This window comes from Lepidothrix coronata, unplaced genomic scaffold (assembly GCF_001604755.1).
Source record: "Lepidothrix coronata isolate B3197 unplaced genomic scaffold, Lepidothrix_coronata-1.0 Scaffold40, whole genome shotgun sequence".
Lineage (NCBI taxonomy): Eukaryota > Metazoa > Chordata > Aves > Passeriformes > Pipridae > Lepidothrix > Lepidothrix coronata.
In genome coordinates, this window is record NW_016690220.1 from 1,393,511 (window position 1) to 1,415,406 (window position 21,896).

At 41.6% G+C, this 21,896-nt stretch overlaps 1 protein-coding gene across 1 annotated transcript in view; it reads left to right on the forward strand.

Annotated features, from left to right (window-relative positions):
* GLIPR2 (GLI pathogenesis related 2) overlaps positions 1-9,028 on the forward strand; it is a 24,289-nt gene extending 15,261 nt beyond the window's left edge. The window contains exons 3-5 of the mRNA XM_017813253.1: positions 270-373; positions 6,283-6,360; positions 7,424-9,028. Of these exons, the coding sequence (XP_017668742.1) occupies positions 270-373; positions 6,283-6,360; positions 7,424-7,584 (343 nt within the window). The 3' untranslated portion in view covers positions 7,585-9,028. The remainder of the gene's footprint in view (positions 1-269; positions 374-6,282; positions 6,361-7,423) is intronic.
* The last annotated feature ends 12,868 nt before the right edge of the window (positions 9,029-21,896 follow it).

Below are 21,896 nucleotides of genomic sequence, written 5' to 3' on the forward strand. Positions count from 1 at the left end.
TTTTTTTTTTTTTTTTTTTTTCGCCCCTTTTCAGGGGTGTAAAAAAGTTCCTAAAAAAAGACAGGGAAATGGCCTCTGGGCCTTCCCTTTGCCTAACTAATAGATCTATGTAAGGTTAAAGCATCCCTGGCTTCAGGGCTTTGCAACCTGATAATTTGACTTAAAGCCATCATCTTCCAGCAAAATTCCTTGCTTGCATCTCCTTCTCTTCCTCCTCGCTGCTCGTTGCAGCTATGGTCCCTGACCCAATGTGTGGATTCCTTTGCTAGGTATGCAGAAGAACTGGCTACCACAAGGGTCCTCAAGCACAGCTCTGAGTCTGCTAATGGAAAATGTGGCGAAAACCTAGCATGGGCATCCTATGACCAGTCAGGTGAGTTTTCTTCTCTTGTTGTCTCACAGACACCAGATGAATAGTTTGTCTCATGTACTTTGAACTCAGAGCATCTGGTTGCCAGGGTGCTGGAGTTTCCTCTATTTCAAAAATGTATCCACCACTGCTCAGCCCAGCCTAGCCCAGGCTCCCTGGGGGCAGGATGGTGGTTTGCAATCGCCTGTGTGTATGGAGAGCAAGAAGCACATGTAGGCACAGAGGGGTTAAGGGACTGTGGTAGCGTGTTACGTTCCTTTGGAGGTGGCACTTGCCAGCTAGGCTGCTTCATATGTCCCTGCTGTGGAGCTGTCTTTAGTGCTACTTGTATGTCCATGAGAGGAGAGAAGGAAGACATCAGTGCTGTGTACTTCACCTTTGTCCTTAGTTTGTCCCAGCCAAAGAGAGGTCTGCCCACGGCTGTGGTGAGGAAAGTGGAAAAACGTCTATTGCGCACTATACAGCAGTTCCTGTTTGTGGGGGCAAAACCGGGAAACTGGACACCAGAGTGACAGTGTTACTATGTTAGTATGTCCACTCTGTCAGCAAACAGGCTTTGAGCCCTTTTCTGTGCCTTCATTTTTGAAGACAAAATTACTCCATATATTTTCTGATTGTAAATGTAACATGTAACTGGCAGCCTTTGGTTTGGATGCCCCAGAAGCTGAATTTTCGCCAGGCTGACAGCCTGCAGTGAGCCCTTGGAGAGAGATTCGGCAGGCTCTTCCCTCCTTGCTTCCTCCAGTGGGCAGGGCTAGTGCCTCAGCCTGCAGGGACAGCAGGTGGGATGTATTAAAAGTGACCACTTGTTTTCTTTATTCCAATCTACCTCTGGAATTTCCAGCACAGCCTTGAGGAAACAAAAGTTCATTTCTGCAGGCTGTGCTGGAAGGACCTGGAAATTTTAGTGAGTTTTAGACTCAGGGACGTTGTTTAGCTCCTCTTCAAGTGCCAACTTTAGTCCCAGGTGGGTACTTTTTCTTGTTGAAAAAGAAACCCATTGTGGAAAACTACAATTTGATCTACTCATATTTGGCATTCTGTCCTTTGCAAAAGTGTGAGGCAAGGGTTCAGAGCAGCATGGGAAAACACAGATGTACGGCAAAGCTCACATAGTGGCTATGACTCACTGACTGAGCTTACTTCTTTCTTCTTGTTTGTGTTAATGCCCTGCACTCCTTCCCCTTAGGTTAAAGTCACAGAATTCCCATTTAGAGAGCTGGAAATATAACACACAAATCCTTCTACATAATGGCTGTCTTTTTCTGGATCCAATTTGTTTTCTTCAATGCACTGTTTCCATACATAACTTTCCAGTTTTGAGCACTTTTGCTGGTTTTTTTAATCTACAGGATGGAATGCCTTATATATCCTATATCCTCTTTTGTTCTGTAAAACACTTCTACATTTCCAATGAAGCAGGATCACTCAAAGTACCAGAATGAGAAAGCTAGTTCTTCAAAGAAAGTTATTTTCTCTTCTGGGCTAAGTTTTTCATCTCTGTGGAGCTAGTTCATTCTTCCTCTTTTTCTCATATAGTTCTCTTTGGATAGTTAATTTGTATCCTGCTCAATGAGGCTGAGATTTGGATTAAGGCATCCATTCATGGGCTTAACAAAGGCAGGCAATGTCTTCCGGTTTCTTCCCCAGATAAAGCAAAACTCAATAAACCTCTAACATACTCTGTATTCTCTCTCACAAAGTGATGCTACTGTTTATTTTGGCTCTTACTGAGTTCTGTAATAATGCCAGAAGATGCATTTCTTGTTTCAGAGAAGATTTAAGCTTTGAACTATAAAGCCTTCTAGTCTGACTCCTCTCCTGGTACAAGAATACCTTGAATTGTATTCAGGATTTTAGAGTTACATACCCTAAAGCTGTTGCTGGAAATATGTTTATCCCTGTAATTCAAGAAATAGTTGACAGCTGTTTCCTCCGTCTAGTCCTGCAGGAACTGCTTCGTGGCAGACTTCTCTTTGTCTGTGTTCAAATAAGTGAGCTGTCATCTGCCACTAATGCAAGAGGCCACAGCCTGCCTTGGCAGCTGTAGTGTGTCAGGCTTCTCAGGATGCCTCATCTCATTTTTCATGTGTCAGGAGGATGAAGGCAAGCACTGGATGTCTAAATACTGTTTGGGATTGCTGGTGTGGTCGTGAAGAATGTGCTGTATTGCCTATGAAAACACTGCAGTTTATGGATTTAAGAGAGTTTATAAGAGAAATCCACTGTGTCTTATCACCCAAACCTGTTATGGGAAAAACCTGGGTCTCCTACAGATCAGGACTAGTGGGCAGAGCAGCACAGGCACCATCTGCCTCAGCCCTGTCTAACACCAAGCTTATACAATACTGTTAAATAAAACAAAGTAAAATAAAATAAGGATCTTCATGAGGAATGCTGAAAGTAGATAATTAGTTCCAAAACCCATTAGTATGACTTTATTCTAGGTAGATATTTTATTTCTGAGGTGAAGTTAAATCTTCTTCTACCTTATTTCCCCTCAGACTAGTGGAAGGAATGTTGTGATAACCCAGTTTTTAAGTAGATTATGAAGGCGCTGCCCGTCCTTGCAGAGAAATATGTCCTATGTGATTTTATTAGAATGTTTTCAGCAACTCACTCAGTGGGATTACTTTATTTTCTCACAGCTTATGATGCCATGACTCTTTTAATTCAAGGATGATAACAGCAATGCCATAAAATGATAACCTGATCCTGCACGTGAAAAATGGAGCATAGTGATCAATTTCTAGGTTTTCACTGCCTGGCCTCAGTAAATTGCAAGTTTTCATCCTTGAAGTCTGGGAATTAGCACATCATAGGCTATGCTGTCCAGCTATGCTCATTGTCTTTCAGGTAGAGGATTGAGGTAGTCTTACCTGATGGCACTGCCACCTCCCTTGAATTAAAAAGTTAAAAATTTTTCACATGATAGTGTTCTTTAAATTAAAAGCAAATTAATTATGAAGAGATACTGTGTTTGCTAAAACTTCCATGTGTCCTGCAGTACTTCCATTATGAAGATTTTTTTCTGTCACATGCAGCACACTTCTTTCTTAGAGCTACAGTAAGCAGAGTGGGAATGACTTTCTCTTTAAATATTCTTTATGCTGTATCACACTGATACATTAACAGAGGGAATGAAGTGCTGGTAGCAGTGGGAATGCAGTCCTACATCTGTAAAAATAGTACTTGTATAGTGTAGTTACTTCAGCACTTGTACACATAAAATACATGGGCTTCATAAGGCCAGTTATGTCAGCAATCACATTCTGTACTTCTGTTCCACCCAGCTTACTACAAACGTGTCTAAGTCATTCAAAGCCTTCAAGTCTGGAGTGGGACAGGATGATCTGCTTGATTTGTTGCAGGTTTTTTTACTATGTGTTTTTTCTTTTTCCCGTGTATTGCATAAAGATTGCTCCTTGCACTTTTTTTCAGTCTTCATTTAGCTTTAGTGTGAGTAACAAGTGAACAAATAAATGTGTTACATACTTCAGCCATAAAACAGCTCTACAGAGTTTGTTTGGCGCAGGGAGAGAGGGAAAGAAGAAACCAATTGTTATTCCCCTCTGAGAAGCAAGAGAGGTTTTGCTACCTTTTTATGAAGAAAATGTTATTTGACTCTACTAAGCACTATTCCTAACTAAGTGTGGCATATAAGTTTGTGGGACTTCCAGTTCACAAACCTCTCAAGAGATGGCATTTCATTCAATATTTTCCTTTAAATGACAGCTCTGACAACCAGCTTGCCAGGCTAGCAGCATCATCCTTTTAGCTTCAATCATATGAAAATGAAGTTTAAAGAAGTTTTAACACAGTGTCTGACTTCTAGAACTGCACAAGTTTAAGGCTTTTTGCTGGGAAATAGCAAAGTATGAGTCACTGCTGTTCTGCAGCCAACAGTCCACCAGGGACCAGCATTCTTCATGACGGTAGGCTTAGCAGCATTGGCACATTGCTATGAAATCTACTGGCCTTGTGTTGATGATACATCTTGGAATGCTAAGCAGAAATATCATTACTGATGTAGCTCAGGGAAAAACCTCCCCCCCCCCTTCCCCGCCCAGTGTTTGACAAAACAATTTCCTAACAACCAGTAATGGAAAAGAAGTAACATTTGACTTTTGACTGCAAAGCATCTGCAAATTCTGGTCTGAGCTACATCCCTGGATGTAGTCATGTCCTTATACAGCTGTTATCAGTGAAAGCCTTTGATGGGTTGAGACACATGGACTGCCACACAGATGCAGCATGTCTATTAGAGGTTTCTGGCTGTATACCCTGAGTTAGTGTGTCTCAAGATGGATCTTCACAGTGGCTGAAATGCTAAATAAAAACAACTAAAAATAAATGCACTCAGAAGTATGAAGTATTCAGTGCTGATGAGAACATGGGAAACTGGAGGATTTCAGAAGTGTAATTTTTCTTTGGTTTATCTGGAGCTGTAAGGGAGTATCTTCATGCACCACAGGTGGGAGGCCTCCATGTGGAACAAGTCCCTGTACCCTTTGCTTAGAAAATCTGGCATTTTCAAACACATTTCAAGAAGAAGGAGCTGGTGAAAGCTGTGTGTAGAAACCTAATGAGAGGAGCACTCATCCAAGATGAGGGAGATATGTGTTTGTTACCTTTCAAGCTGAAAGTCAGAGAAGATTCTGGGCAGAAAAAAAATGTAAACTCAATGTGTTAAAATTTCCAGATGTTTCTTTGAGGACTAAAGGGATTGCTGGACCATTTTGATCCAAATGCTGTGCCACGCAGTTCTCTCTTGTACAAAGGATTTTATAACTTCAACCTTGAAAAGTTTTAACAGCAGATGAGAATTGATGGACGGTCCTGTTTCCTGATCTGTTGGTGATAGTATAACACTCATCATCAGCTCTGTCCTACCCGGTGAGCGCCTTGCTGCAGAGATCTTTCCTCAACAGGATGAACTCTACCTGGTTCTAAAGCTGATTCATGGGTTGCCTGCCCAGGCTCTGAGCCAGGCTCTGCTGGCCACAGGTTCCCTGGTACTCCAGTGGAGAAACTGATGGACTGTGTTTGCATCAAGCAGAACTCAAATCATTGATGGCATTGGTGGCATGAGATGCTTAATTAGAAGCATTGGACTAATTAGTAATTTATTAAATTAATAAATTAGAAAGAGTGGCTGTAAAGCTGCCTGGTGGAAAAGGACCTCGGAGTGCTGGTTGACAGCTGGCTGGACCACACAGCAGCGTGTCCAGGTGGCCAAGAAGGCCAGTGGCATCCTGGCTTGTATCAGAAATAGCGTGGCCAGCAAGACCAGGGAAGTGATCATCCCCCTGTACTTGGCACTAATGAGGCCTCACCTCAAATCCTGTTCACTTTTGGTTCCCTCACTACAAGAAAGACATTGAAGTGCTGGAGTGTGTCCAGAGCTGGTTAAGAGTCTGGAGCAGCTGAGGGAGCTGGGTTTGTCTAGGCTGGTGAAAAGAAGGCTCAGGAGAGACATTATCACTCTCTACAACCACCTGAAAGGAGGTTGTGGCAACAGGATGAGAGGAAAAGGCCTCAAGTTGTGCCAGGGAAGATTTAGATTGGATATGAGGAAAATTTGACACTTAAGGACCTGGTTTACTGGCAGACTTAACAGTGCTGAGTTAGTGGTTGGACTTGATGATCTTAAAGGTCTTTTCAAACCTCTACTATTCTGTGATTCTGTGATAAAAGTAGCAACAGCTATTGTGAAACAATAAACACTTGGTAACTTTTATGTACTGCCACGTTACCTACATTTCAAAAACTCTTTTCAGTAAAAGGACTTCCTCTATGTTTCTAGAAGTTCTTGACAGCTTTTAACAGAAGATCTTGCTGGCCAGGCTGTAAGTGAGCTACACTTCTGTGTTTATGTCATGATTTCACAGCATATTTGTTTTGTCTTTCAGGAAAGGATGTGGCTGACAGATGGTACAGTGAAATAAAAAATTACAGCTTTCAAAACCCAGGGTTTTCTTCTGGGACAGGTAAGTTCAAACTGGGCACTATCTCTTCAAAAACACAGCTATTTTAAGAAGTTGCTTAGCTAACTTGTTTGATATTTTTAAAAAATCTACTTTTTTTTCTTAGAAAAAATATTAGAAAGGGAAAAAAATTAGAATTTCCCCAAAGTTTTGTGTAAAAACTGGCAGAAGGTAAAAGGAAACTGAGAAATGAGAAAGTTAGCAAAATCTAGTGAGTTTTTTTAGTACTGTATTTTTCCTCCAATTCCTAAGTTTTTAACAGGCAACTTATTTTTAAGGCAAATTATTTTGTAGGAAGTACTAAATTGGAATCATATAGATGTCTTACAAATGTACTGTGGTGTTGTTTATATTGACATGTGACCTCTACTGAATGATATCACTCTGCTCACAGAGATCACTTGAGTTAAAATTTAGAGATCAAGAAGAGGCCATTGGCTGCATATTGACAATCTGGTGTGGAATGAACTTAAGGACATCGTTCCTGCAATTATGTTCAAGCAAGAGAGATGCCTGAGCTTGTTTCAGATGAAGAAAATCATGTTTTTCTCCCACGGGATTTGTCTATGCATAGAGGGAACAACTGATGAAGCAGCAGAATGCAGGGGCGGTTATTAAACTAGGCAGAAGAAGCCACAAAAACAGTGTTCTTTTGAAGAGTTGCACATGCAAACACATGGGGGAGTATGAGGTGGTTAAAGCAAATGAAAAATAAGTCACTCTCAGAATTGCTGCTCACACTGCAGAGAGTAAAGACCATGGTATCTTTGTTGAATTTTATGTCAAATACTTCCCAAACTACTTCTTTCATGATTCTCCAAGTGGGTATTCTTATTTGGATATAGGACATGGAAATGGGAATAGTAGTAGGAAACCAGTATGGATCAGGGTTTTTCAAGACAAAATGCAAATGTAGGGTTCTTTTTCATGTCCTTGGTTTGTTTACCTGTTAGAAAAAGAAGCAGCTTTTTATTGGTTTTTTCTTTCCTGGCACTTCACATGGTAAAGGGGATGTTACAGATTTAGCACCTAAAGTGAATGCATATGTTTCTCTCTCTTTCTTCAGGTCACTTCACAGCAATGGTTTGGAAGAATACAAAAAAGATGGGAGTCGGAAAAGCATCTGCTAGTGATGGCTCAACGTTTGTGGTGGCTAGATATGATCCAGCTGGAAATGTAGTAAATCCAGGCTATTATGAAGAAAATGTCCTTCCTCCAAGAAAATAACTTTTTTTTTTTAAGGTCGTCTTATTGCTTAATGACAAGTGAACCCGGATTTGGACCTAACAGTGTTTGAAATGAAGTACTATTCAATGAAATTTCCTGTTTGATACTGCTGTTCACTTCTCATTACAGAGGAAGCAATTACATGTTGCTTGAGTCAATGTGCACATTAAGTCCCTATTGCTTCTGAGGGGGCCTCAGTTTATTTGATGATGAAGTATATGCAGCATTTCTGAAGGGTAAAATTTATAAGGTGGGGGGTTTTTTAATAGTTTGCATGAACTCCATGTCAGCATGTGAGTAGGCACATGTTGGATGTCTTTATTTTTTTTAAACAAGCAAATTTATAGCCTTCTGTATACTGAAGATACCAGCTTGTGATTATATGATTACTCTCAATATTTATGAATTATATGAATACTCTCAGTTTTCCAGTATTTTTAATAACTGTAACTTCTTTCCTCTGTCTTTACCTCCTGCTACTGTGGGACCTTTTCTCTGCAGATGGAACATATGCAGACTTCCTGTATGAAAGGTATACGTGTAAAATGTAGTGGCATTCAGACCTGTGTGTTTTGATTAAGAGGATCTCACAGAACACTAAAAGGTTGCTGAGAAATTTTATCCGTCAAGCAAACCATAATTAATGCATGAACTGAAATCGACCAAAATTGTTTAAATCCCATTTTAGGTGCTAATATATAAAATATGTTTGAGATGAGTGTACTTCAGATTCAAAGTCCACCTTACAGTTTACAGTATGTACCTTGTCTTATAATCAAATTGTTTACTTCTGTTACAGAAAAGTAAGATTCTTCTTTTTGATATTTACACCAAAAAAAAAAAGTTTCTTTGACAGTGCACTTTGGATTTTATTTCTCAGTAACTTATTTTTATTTCCTAAGGAACATTTTTCACAGGTGTCGTGCTTTACAGACAATAACATTCTCAAATCATCTCGTCTCCTTTAATAATGTCACAGTAGGAGGTATTCACATGGTTATAATTAAGAGATGTTTGCTCTTTGTGCATATCATTCCATAATAGTGATATTTCACATGCTGGATTGATGCCATGAAAAAAATGAAGACTTAATTTCCTTAATAACAAGCCAAGCAAAAATGCTGAGGACACTCTTTTCTCTGATGAAATTTGGATTGGGCTGTTTTGGCCAGGTTCATACACACTGCTTCAATTTGTTGTTTGTTTTTTTCTCTTTAAATGTTTCTTTTGACTTTTGCTAAGATTCTGTATGCCATAATTTGGTTCATGAAGAGTGCCATTACAGAAATACTTTTTTGTTTACACAGTTATAATAAACTGCACTGTTATGGCTTGATTATACGTCACTGTGATGCTGTTTGTTACAAGTTTTTGTTGTAACCAAGAATTTAATACATACCATGAACAACTGAAAAATAAATATTTTTGCATATGAACTACTCAAGCCTTTGCTGTTACCTGATTCTTTGTGGAATAATCTTCAAATTTAATTTCTAGGACATTAACGTATGACATTATTACTTTAGGAACATGGGGCAAATAAAAGCAGCAAGTATTCTAGTCCAGGAAAGAAAAAAGAGGCCTTGTAAGAAAGGATAAATCATACAGCAGATCATAAATCATCCCTTTATATGAAGATTGAGCAAACAGTTGAAGCTGAAGAGGCGTACCTCTTTCTCTCGCAAACTCCTGCTTTGTATCTCATTTCGTTTCTGCTGCTCCCTCTCTCGGCTGATGTGTTGCCAGTAAAGAATACCCACTCGACTCCCACTCAGGCGTGTGTGTTTCACTAACTGCAGCCTTGGGACCTTCCTCCCTTCAACTCTCAGCTGACAAGTGAGATGGGAATGAAAACAGGACTTTCTAAAAAACACAATAAGCTTACTGCAACTGACGTAAAGCTAAAAGCTGATGTTAAATAAATTATTGGTATTAAAATACTCTGGTTTTATCCTAATTACATTCATGCTACTGGCCCTATAATTCCTTGAATGGTTGATGTAAAATGCTATTGACCCTGTAATTCCTTGAATGGTTGATGTAAAACTGTATGTATCCTAGTTGAGTGAATCAAGTCAAAGTCTTTCTCTGCTGCCACCTAGGTTTTATTTTAATGTCAGAACTGGGAAGGTAGGTAAAGAGAGGACAAAACAAAACAAAGCCTGTAGTTATCTTTATTTAAAATGATAATGATGAATGAACTTCTGGAGGTTTTTAGACAGAGCGTTTTGAGGGGGCTTCAGAGGTAATTAGACATGGAAGACGCACAAAGAAAGCCACTCAAATAGCCTCAATGGGTCCATGTAAGTAAGTATGATTGTAACAGTTAAAAAAACCCCAAACCTAATTTAATTCTTCATAACCCAAAATTATGATATTGATACCTTCTACAAATGAACTCTGGCTGCACAGCAAGCCATGGTGTATGTAGGAGTCCAAAGGGAAAGGTAATGTTGCTGATGTGGCTCACTGAAAAGCCATATGATTTTGGGGACTTGTACACTGACACTTGACTTAGTAGCCATCTGTGTTACAAGACTCTGTGTGGGTATATTGCTCCACTCTCTACCACATCTTGGAGAGTTGTGGAAATTAGGAGAAAAGAAGGGTTATCTATTGTTGTGTTAGACCAAAACAAGATGTTTAAGAGCTTCCTCAGATGGTTATACAGATACAAGTCACGTTTGCCCTGGGGACAAAGATTAGGCAAACTGTCAGCTCTGATACTAGAGAAAAATACCTATCTCTAGAGGCCTGCAGATAGTTTCTAAGGTCTTTATGCAGCAGCAGCAGAAGAAGAAGGAGATGAACTGAGGTTCATTTCCAGTCTTCTGGGTTAAAAAAGCACTTGGGAAAGAACTGGGACTGGTCTTTAAAAGGTGCTGAAAAGGGAAGTCTGTATTAAACACTTTAGTTTGCCAGCTTCTCTCCTTTATATTCCCAAAAGAACAAAACTTGAGGGTGTTGCTTGACTAGAAAACTCAACAAGACCCAAAAACGTGCGCTCGCAGCCCGGAAAGCAGCTGTGTCCTGAGCTGCATCAAAAGCAGTGTGGCCAGCAGGTCAAGGGAGGGGATTCTCCCACTCTTCTCTGCTCTGCTGATACCCTCTCCCTGGAGTACTGCTTCCAGCCCTGGGGCCTCCAGCATGAGAAGGATATGAACCTGTTGTAGTGAGTCCAGAGGAGGCCACAAATATAATCAGAGGGCTGGAGTACCACTCCAAGAGGCAGACTGAGAGATTTGGTGTTGTGCAGTCTGGAGAAGAGAAGGCTCCTGGGAGACTTTGTAGCAGCCTTCTGGTATGTAAAGGGGACCTGCAAGAGAGCTGAAGAAGGGCTTTCTACCAGGGCACGTAGTTATAGGGGTAATGGCTTAAAACTGACAGCTGGTAGGTTTAGGTTAGATATTAGGAAGAGATTCCTCACTGTGAGGGTAGTAACCCACTGAAACAAGTTGTCCAGGGAAGCTGTGGGTGCCTCGTTCCTGGAAGTGGTCAAAGCCAGGCTGGCTCTGGCTTTGAGCAACCTGGTCTAGCGGGAAGTATCCCTGCCCCATGGCAGAGGAGAGTTGGAACTAGATAAGCTCTAAGGTCCCTTCCAGTCCAAACCACTCTGATTCTACGATCAAATATCCCCTTACTTTAGCACTTAGTCTGCTTCTTTGACGATCGCCTGCCAAAACCCTGCGAGAGGACGGCCGCTCACCTTTCCCACCACCACCCTGTCCGTTCCCCCCCGCCCTCCCAACTCCGGGCTCGGCTGGCACACCACTCCCGGGGCAGGCCGCCCGCTCCAGCGGTGTGCCGGCCCTTTCCCGGGAAGCGCCGCTCCCGCCGTTCCGCGGCCCGCCGGCAGGGGGCAGCCTCGCCCCGCGGTTCCCGCCTCGCGCCGCCCCTGAGGGCTGCATGAATCCGACTGGAAACGTAGTTTGGAAGGGACTTAGCTGAGCCCATCCAAAATACAGAGTGATGTGGCGATGGGAACGGGGAGTGAATTTATATTCAGTCCTTTTTTTTTTTTTTTTTTTTTTGGTGAGCCCAGAGTCTGCACCTGTGGCTCAGGGTCTGCTGCTCCATCCACGCTTGCATCCAAAATTCGCATTAAGCTTCAGTGCCAGTAAACAAAGTAATAACATGGAAAATCATTACACAAAAATCTTGTGTTTATTAGAGTGTCCCGGCTAACACAGTTCCCAATGTTTTTTGTAGTCCTGACTCGATGGCTAAATGTCCTCTCTGGCCTTGGGCAAAGGGAGAAGAAGGTGCTGGATACCTGTACATATACTGATGGCTGTCTGTCACTGTGTTGGGAGTGGAAGAACACAGAGGAGGGGATCTGTGGTCACAGCTCCAGGGGAAATCACTTCCCCCTGGTAGCAGGACCAGGGCCTGGAACGCTGCTTCTGAGTGGCTTGGCTGGATCTGTAGTGCTTCCTCCCATTTGAGGGAAAGCAATGTCCTGCCTGGCCACATAGGGGATGTAGATGGCTTCCCCACTCCTTCTGCCTCCACTTTTCTTCATTTCTCCCCCTCCCCCTCCCCCCAATTTATTTAGGCTTTCTACAAAATAGAGAAGAAACACCCTGCAATAGTGTGCTGGCTGTTGACGGGGTATTGCCAAGAAGGGTGTTTCATTTGCCTTATGACACTGGCAAACACCTGCACAACTCAATTGCCTATCCTGTATGTTTCTTCCACAAAACAAATAGCTTACAATGCCTTGCTTGCTTTGTGTCCATGTTGTGCATAGGCTGTCTCCTCTTAGAAGCCTCAATAAAAAAGCTATGTCAATGCAAGAAGCATGACAGGATTTCCCCTGTCTTTTCATCACAGATACATTACCAAATGCCTCACTCCAGACAGAGTTACATTGTGGAAAATGTACTGAGTCACCATCCCTGGAGATATTTAAAAGAGTTGTAGATGCGGCACTTAGGGACATGGTTTATTGGTGGACTTGGCAGTGCTGGGTTAATGGCTGGAATCAATAGTCTTAAAGGTCTTTTCCAACCTAAAAGGTACTATGGTTTTATGTTTCTATGAATTGTTGCTCCAACAATCAGGGTTTTTCTCTCCTATATTTGATAATTAGTGATATATTGTGTCCCTTTTTTGCTGCTTGCTCACTTCCCTTAGCAAGTGTAGAGCTGACATGTAAAGCTCAAGGAGACTTATTCAATTATTTTGGTTTGTGTTCTCTCTTTTTCTTAGCTGGGAATTGCTAGTGAACACAGTGCCTTCAGGCTGTAATTTCCTGTTGCATATTTTCTGAAACCATGTGAGGGATTGTTCTTGATGAGCTTTCCGGGAGCCTGCTACAATTGTACTTGTCTCATTATCAGCCAGATATTGCCTTCAGCTTCTTGCCACTCTTTTTCTCTTGCCATTCAGGATTGTTTTATAATCCCCTCCTGGGATTTGAATGCTAATATGGGTCATGGAGTCTCTAATGGTAGGTGTCACAAATTTGTCTGGGCTAGCACAGAAAAAGAGGCAGGAAGAGAGGGCTCTGAGCATTAAGGATGTCTCATAAAGGATTTATACAGTGCTTATATCCTAGACCGGGGCTTGCCAAATATTGGTCCAGGAGACAGTGATGACTGTTCATGAGGTTGTACCACCCTTTTGCTACTCTTCAGTAGGGATATGATCGGGTGGGCAGAAGTCATTGTGAAATTCCTAGGGTTGAAGGTGGCAGGTGGCCCAAAGAATATGGGAGGATTGAGAAAAACATCAGCAGGGCTGCAAAGGATCATTCTGTGTATGTCTGGTTCAGGCAGTGGAGCAGACTGAGGTGATGGCCAAGCTGTACCTGAATCGAGTCAATGATTCTTAGGGCTAGAAAGAGCATTCAGCAACGTAGAGTTGATTTTGGCAGACCTGTGTACCAATACGCCCTGCCTACCACACCGTCAGCTGAAAGGTGCATCATTTCAAGGAAAGTGATCATAATTTCTGGAGACTGCTTCATACCCAAACAAAGCAGTGTCCACTACCATGTATGCAGGTGGCTTTTTTATGAGCTTTCTTCTTAGCTCAGCTGCTTATTCTTCCACTCTCCTGAGTGCAGTGCTTCAGGTTTTTTTGAGCCATGCTACAGCATGTAGAAGACTTATTAGAAGAGTCATCCTGAAGGTGATGCTTTCCTTCTTTACTGAGGACTTGTTTAGAGAAAGGCAATTTATGTGTTTGTGGAGCTAGACATCTATCTGAAGGCTGATGCTGGGAACCTTGCCCTGGTTTTAAGTAGTGTAAATGGCCTGGAATGGTCTGTTAAGAGCTTTGAAATGTCCTCTTCTGACTGCTGAGAGATTTCCTCCCTAAAACTTCAATAGGCACTGTGACACCATCAGGGACTGCAGTTACTCTGGGTAAGGAGAGGTACTGTCATGAATTCCCACAAGCGCCATCGTCTCCTGGATGCTCTGAGGGAGGCTATGATATTCAGAGCTTTGAAAGATCAGGGGCAGCTTGAAAGCTTATAATTCTTTTCTTCACCCCCTGGACTTCAAGCTTTGCACTGTTGCAAAGCACCACTTAATATTGCTGTACCTTTACAAGGTAAAACATGGTCTGCTCGCCAGTATTGTAGCTTTTACACAGCAACTCTGTCCTTCTCCTCTTTCAAATAATATGGCTAATGAACAGAGACGAGAATTTGTGTTTATGTATAAAATATTCTATGCATTCTATTCAAGGATGTGTCCAAAAAATTTAGAAAAAGAAGAAAAAAATTTCTCTCTCTCTGTCTTGTAAAATTCTATACAACTGAATGCAAGAATAACTCAGTCATTGTTTCTGCCTCACTGTAACATGTTTTAGTGTGCCACTGTACTCAGCAAAATGTATTCTATATGTTAGTAATTGTTTCTCTATGCCAATCGCTATAGCTGAGGAGTTAAAATTGCTAATGATCTTTCCAGCAGCCTAGCTATTTTTCATCTCCTCACTGAGGCCATTAATCAACATATCCAGGATTGCTTGAGCAACATTTACTAGCAATTAACCTATGCATATGGGAATTTTTTTCCCTATTACGTTTCTATTCTAGTCTGTACATCAAATAAAAGGTGTATCCTAACACTACTTTTGCTAATTGAAAAAGCTAGAAAACAAAATTCTCAGACCTACATGGACCAGCTTGATATGAGAAAAGAGGGCATCCAATATGCTGGAAAAATGCTGCATTAAAGACTTTCCCAGATTGTTGAACATTAAGTAGCCTCTTGCTTTCCACTTGCTCTTCCTAACATTATATAGATGATAGAACAGACATCCGAGCTGTGTTGCAGTTAGTTACTGTGTATTTTAAAAGACTTATTGAAATACTCCCTTGGGAAGAAAAGTAACTGTATATGCATTCTCCTGACCTTTACACTTCCCCGCTGTTTCTCTGTTCTCATTTCTCAAGCACTCAGTACTGGTATCATCTCACTTTGCTCTAGCAAGATGCAGGACCAAAATATTTCTAGTGTTACGTCAGTAGTGTCAGCAAAGTTAAACCTGGGGAAATCTGCACCTCTAATGTATTCTACTGTCTACAAACTTTATTTGACTGGTAAATGTTACTGTGTGGCTTAATAGAGTTTCTTTGTGTCATGGAAGAAAGGAAGCAGGAAAGTTAATGAGAAATTGAAGAAACAGTTTGCTGCCAAAATCATTGCAGGAGGCTTTTCTGGTTTGCAGGACTTCGCAAAGATGGCAAATCAAACGTCCAAAAGAACACAACATGCACCATAAACAGAGCTGGTGCATATCCCAGATGTATTGATATGACTGCAGAGGACCAGTATACCCCATCCTAGCATCTGCTGGCAGTTCTATATGGAGATGGTCTAAAAGCCTTAATGGTGCTTAAAGCTAAAGGAATGTCAAGTTCTGCAACTGTGATCAGAAGCAGCTTAGATAAAGTAGGACACGAACCAATGGCCAGTTTGCACCAGCACACCCACTGCTGTTAACCTTAGTGAGCAGTGAAGGGAGACTTCTACCCAGAAAGGAGTCTTTTTCCTGTGTACATCCTGCTGGCTGTGTTTCAGAAGTGCAAGAGGAAATAGTTCAGTCCTCTAGTACTGCCTGTAGGAGCTTTTAATCCTAGATGCAGAGGAAGGGCCAGTAAAAGAAATTAATCACCTGCCATGCTTTACAGCCTGTTTGCATCACTAATATCTACTTTTAGTTTAATATTAAAGACTGGAGGATAATAATAAACTTATTACTAAAGTATCCACGAGAGAATTACCTTATTTTCTTGTAAACCCAAAGTTTCATTTCTGCTGTTCGTTTTCCTTCACCCCAGACCCTGTGGGGAATGCATTCATTCTCTGCCTCAGGTTAGACTGAAATTCAGCATCACCAATTTTTGCAGCATTTGTCATTCAGCCATGCAATTTGAATACACAGGACTGTAAGAGAAGCCTAAATATAGTAACTGAATTGGCCCTAATTTATGTCAGAGACAATGCCAGTTTCTAGCCCACATCTTGTGGGGGAAGGAGGCTTCGACACGTGAAACGAAAGGAAACAAAAAAAGATGTCTCCAAACACACTAAACATAACTCTCTTGCTTTCTTTTGGAGTATGATTCATGGATTTTAAATGATTAGTAGAGCCTCAACTTCAATATCCACTCAAAATAGCCCTGTTACCTCTCATAAGAGAGGAGGATGTCACTTTACTGAGTGTGGTGGCCCTTCTCGTGTGCGCTGGAGTGAAAAAGAACGCAAAAGGTGGGCAGGGCCCATGAAGGGAAAAGGGACATTTTAGTTCCCCTGTTACATCTGCTGAGTTCATTTAATATCTTCAGCTCTGGTGAGTGTGAGATTTGGGGCTGAGGGGCAGACCTTTCCGAGAGAGCCATACAAGCTGAGTTAAAGAAACAGAAACTGACACCGGGTCTGAGTGTAATGCAACCTAATTAAAATTAAGAGTGGTTGGAAATGTGTTTGGTTATATTCTGTAGGCAACAAAAGGCTATTTTCCTAAAAATACTATCTTGATGATTTGTCCAATTTATATTCTTGTCTTTTCATTTATTAGTTACCTAAACCTTATAAAGCAGAGCTTTCTCCATCCTCACGAGGCAGGTATGTATACAAATGGCAGGTACTGATGAAATGTTTACTGAAAAGATTAGCTTGTCAATGAGGCAAAGGATGGATATTGATCCTCCTTCTATGTTTGTCAACCTGTAACCTGTTTAAGAAATGGCCTACAGCAATGAAATCCAATCAAGCACTCTCTGCAGCTCCAGTTTTCTTGTAATATAGGGAGGGGATTCAATCACAATAAAGGAAATGAACCACTTATCATATAAATGAGGGTAAGGCAATTAACAGGTTACAGGTTCTAAGTGAGGAGAGTTCTGACTGCAATACAGGATTAAACAACGGCTATTCTGTACACCTGAGCTTTTCTGTGGTCTTTCTACAGGGAGAGATTGTTATGTGGCAAAATATGTTGCAACGCCGAGTTAACAGGTTTAACAGAACTGAGCACACTGTGTGTCTCCCCTAACTAAACCCCGGCTTGATAACTTTGTAATGGAAACGTTTTCAAAGAGGTGTCCAAAGCAATCTTCTAAGTAATTAATAGCACTTGTCAGTCCATAGGGCCACCTGAAAAAGAACTTTTTAGTTTTATGAGAGACGTGAAAGATTGTATAAGTTTTTATTTTATTCAAAATCAGAAGAAAACTGAGCCTTTCCTAATATGATCCTCCTGACCCTACCTCCCCCCAGGTCTAAGTTGTGTTTAAGACAAGTGCTGCAACCATCAGGATGCAGATACAGTCTTCAATTGCCTGTCTTTTTCTATTTGCATGAATGAATAAGAGGGCAACATGATTTACAGATAGGCTGACATGGACCCTCTCTTCCCTCCAGTAGAGTGGATACCCATGTGCAACACCCAATTTGTAGGTTCAGATCCCTGCCCTGAAACAAAGAAAACGACAGCTGATATTGAAGTATTTGCCATTTGAGACGAGTGATCAATCCTTAGCATTCTTAGGTATGGGTTTCCTTCTCCAGAATTACAATACCAGATCTTGCTGGGAAAAGATGAGATCAAGTAATTTTTCCATTGAAGGTTTATGTCTTGGTGTTTGCAGAGGGCTGACTTTGGCTGGATATCAGGTGCCCACCAAACTGCTCTCTCACTCCTCATCCTCAGCAGGATAGGGGGAGAAAATAGGACAAAAAGGTCATGGGTCAAGGTAAGGACAGGGAGAGATTATTCACCAGCTACTCTCACTGTCAAAACAGAACTGAGGAAGCAAATTTAATTTATTGCTAATTAATAATAGAGAAAGACAGTGAGAAGACAAAAGTGGAAACTCAAAACACCTTCTTCCTGACTTTACCCTTCTTTTTGATCTCAATTTCACTCCTAACTCCTCTATCTCCTCTCTCCAAGCAGTGCAGCGGATGGGGGCTGCAGTCAGTCCATAACATTTCATCTCTGCCACTCCTTCCTCTTCACGCTGTTCCCCTGCTCCAGCCTGGGCCCTGCCTACAGGCTACAGTTTTTCATGAGCAGCTCCAGTGTGGGTCTTTTCCACAGGTCACAATCCTGAAGGTTCAGACTGCTCCAGTGGGTCCCCTGTGGCATCACAAATTCTGCCAGCAAACCTGCTCCAGCGTGGGCTTTCCACAGGGTCACAGCCTCCTTCATGCACCCACCAGCTCTGTCATGGGGTCCTCCACGGGCTGCAGGTGGATCTCTGCTAGCCTGTGGATCTCTGTGGGCTGCAGGGGGACGGCTTCCTCACCATGGTCTGCACCACGGGCTGCAGGGGAACCTCAACTCCAACACCTGGAACACCTCCTGCCCCTCCTTCACTGAGCGTGGTGTCTGCAGAGATGCTTCTCTCATATTTTCTCACTCCCCTCTCACAGATGCTGCCCAGTGTATTTATATCTTCTTAAATATCACAGAGGTATCACTGGCATTGCTGAAGGGCTCAAATTTGCCCAGCATTGTTTCCATCTTGGAGCTGGCTGGAATGAGGGCAGCTCCTGGTGTCTTGTCACAGAAGCCACCATGCAGCCTCTCATGCTACTAAAACCTTGACATGTAAGTCCAGTACAGTACTTCAGTGTTTTCCAGCAAAAAAGTGTGTCACTGCAAGCATCTGATCAGTGCTTAACCTAGAGAAAGTAGTATCCTGTATCTCCAGTTTTTTCCCTTTTCTAAATAATATTCTTCCTAATGGATGCCTTTATTGTTTCAAATGTGCACTGTAATAGAATTCATTAGATAAGCATCCTTTAAAGAGGATATCAGTCACAGCTTATGCATGACACTCAGTAAAATGTGAGAATTCAGAGACTCATCGACTTGGGGAAGGCAATGAGATACACAATCCTCAATCCCCACTCCCAGTGTCAGGTAGACCACTAGTGAACATGGCAGCCTGTCCTGTCTGACATCTGTCTTAGGTACCTGACACAAGTCTCTTAAGTCCAACCCAACAGTTTGTAAGTTCATCAACTCAGCTGAAGGTGCAGAGGAGCCACAGCTGATCTAAAAGCGTTTCTGAAAATGTGGCTTGCACTGATCTGCCAGTGTGACCCCCAACCAGGGAGAAGAACAAACTCTCACGGTAATCTGTCAGCAGTGAAATGTTAGTTTAAATTTTTCATCAATTTACCTTGCTGAGGAAAATTGTATTTGAAATATTAGGAGCTGTGGTAGGTGTACAGTTACTTTGTATCTTAGCCATATCCACTCTTCCAGTGATGACTACTGCAATGTATACCCTCTTCCAGTTCCAACTTCAACAATCTCTTTCCAGTGGAGAGTCCTTGAACATTGTCCCTTCTTTCACAGAATCATAGAACAGAATTACAGAATGGTTTGGGTTGGGAGTTCCAGCTCCCCTGCCATGGGTAGGGACATATTCAACTAGCTCAGGTTGCTCAAAGCCCCATCCAGCTTGTACCTGAGCACTTCCAGGAATGGGGCATTCACAACTTCTCTGTGAAACCTGTTCCAGTGCCACATCACACTGACAGCACAGAATTTCTTCCAAATATTTCATCTAAACTCACTCTTTTGATTTAAAGCCATTGCCCTGTCCTGTCACTACCTGCCCTTGTAAAAAGTCACTATTAAAAGCAAAATGATAATTTAATTATTAAAATTAGTAAAATAAATAAATGGCGCTATTTTTCATGAGCTTGAAACCTTAGTTTTGTGACTTGAATGGACTAAGACAGCAGGAATAGGACTGGAATTAAGAGTAAATTTGAAAAGATTGAAATAAAGGGCTTAATCTTTCATATGCAGTAGTGCTAAATTTTTCATACATAAGAAATTTAATGTGAAATAAAATGCTGAAAAAGCTGTGACATGGTGCTTCCTTTTCCAGGGACCCTCAGTACAATAACAATGCCTCAAAATTAGTGTAGATGTTGGAATACTCAGGATAGAGTCAAACCATTTCAGGTTGTTATGGCATTATCTTGCGATGCAGATACCTTGCTGGTACCAGTACCATCTGGTCTGGCGTTCCCAGGTGGAGGTGTCTGCCACTCATTTGTAGGAGAGAGGAGAAACCTACATCTGGTTCCTTCTTTTCTCCCGATACCACATTCCCCAGAGACTTCCTGTCTGCTTTGTTAATGATTAAGAGCTAACTACAGAAGGGCACGTATCAAGTATGGACATATTATATTGTGTCAGAATTGAGGAGGAAGCCTCAGGCTTGTGTCCCATGTGCCTCTCTCCAGTATTAATCTTCTCACTACATGAAATATTTTTCACCAATACATAACCTCACTTATTACTTCCTGCCATTAAGTGCAGCAAATACTCAGACACTCTTCTGGAACATTTCCAAATGAAATCTCAGAGTCATTACATTAACCTTTTACATTAGAGAGCAGAAGGAAATTAGCTATTGGCACACACAGAAATACTTAGAAAGTGGTACGATATTTCACATAATTGTATTTTTATACTTTCCAACAATGCAAAGAGTTAAATAAAAGCATTAAAAATCCTGCATGCTTCATTAAAAACTCTCAATTTCACTATTTTCAGCAAAATAAGCCATCAGTGTTAGATTCTATAATTGACACCATTGCTTAGGGAACAAACCTATGAATCTTATTAGAGACAAATTCATTACTTTAAGTCCACCCTTAGGATGCAGAGCTCATAAAAGAAATCTCTGGAGGGTTCAGCTTAGGGGATGAGACGATTTCAGGCTGCAAATCTACAGATTTGCTGTAATTAACCTGAACTAATTATTGTCAGGCGATGGGTCAGACATCCTGGATAAAAGCCCCTGACTGGTTTTGTGGTCTACTGGGTTTTCAGCAAGAGAGCTGCTTGTTAAACAAAGAAAAAGTACTGAAAGCACAGCCCTATATATTCTTAAAGCAAAATAAATCTTTCCACTGGGAGAGAATAGCAGAGTCTATTTAAAATGCACAGTCAATTGGCACACTGAAATATATCAATGTTTAATACTTTTGCTAGCTAGCTCGCTGCAGGCAATGATCAGTAGCAATGGTCAAAAACAACTCCTGGGTGGGCTAGGCTGGTCTCCCTCCATGTGAAGGGAATGACTGCCTGCTTGCTTTTGCAGATATCACGAGAAGGGATCCATTTAAGCAACTCTTCGTGCACTGCAGGTGCACATTACAGTCCTGCAATGGATGCTGCCCTGTCACTATTCTTCTGTGGCTTACAGGGAACAAGGCAGATGCACAGGTGCACCTACAGAAGCTCCTATGGCTCACATAGGGCAGAAGGAGTAAGCTAGCCTGTACAAGATATGCTGATAACTCTGTAATATAGATTATGGAGATTTAATTATCATGGCTTCAAATAGCAGCGACTATTTCTACCAGTAGTGGAAGAGCTGTTTAGTTTTATTGTTTCAAACAAAAATTTTTGTATGAATTTAAATTTTTAAATTCTGTTGAAATCAGTGGCCATGACGTGTGAAAATGTTTTGAGACACCTTTGTCCTTTGAAGTTTCCAAGACTTGGTTGGGCAACGATGACATGGTCTAGTGTGGACGATAGTTCCATCCTGAGTGAGTGGAAGATTACCTCCAGTGAGTCCCTTCTGGCCAGCATTTCTATGACCCAGTGGGGTTAAGAAGGGGTTACAAGGAGAACTGTGTGCTCAGGTGCCATCCTCACAGTCTCAGAAGATGCTTATGGCTGCTCCTTGCTAAGGAGTTCTTTTCCCTTCAGTCCAGAGGTTTGCTGCCATTGCTTTTTCTCTCATAAACATACACCCCTTTCATCTCTATTCCTCTTTATTCTGCTGCTGTGTCTCGGCAGGTGGTCAT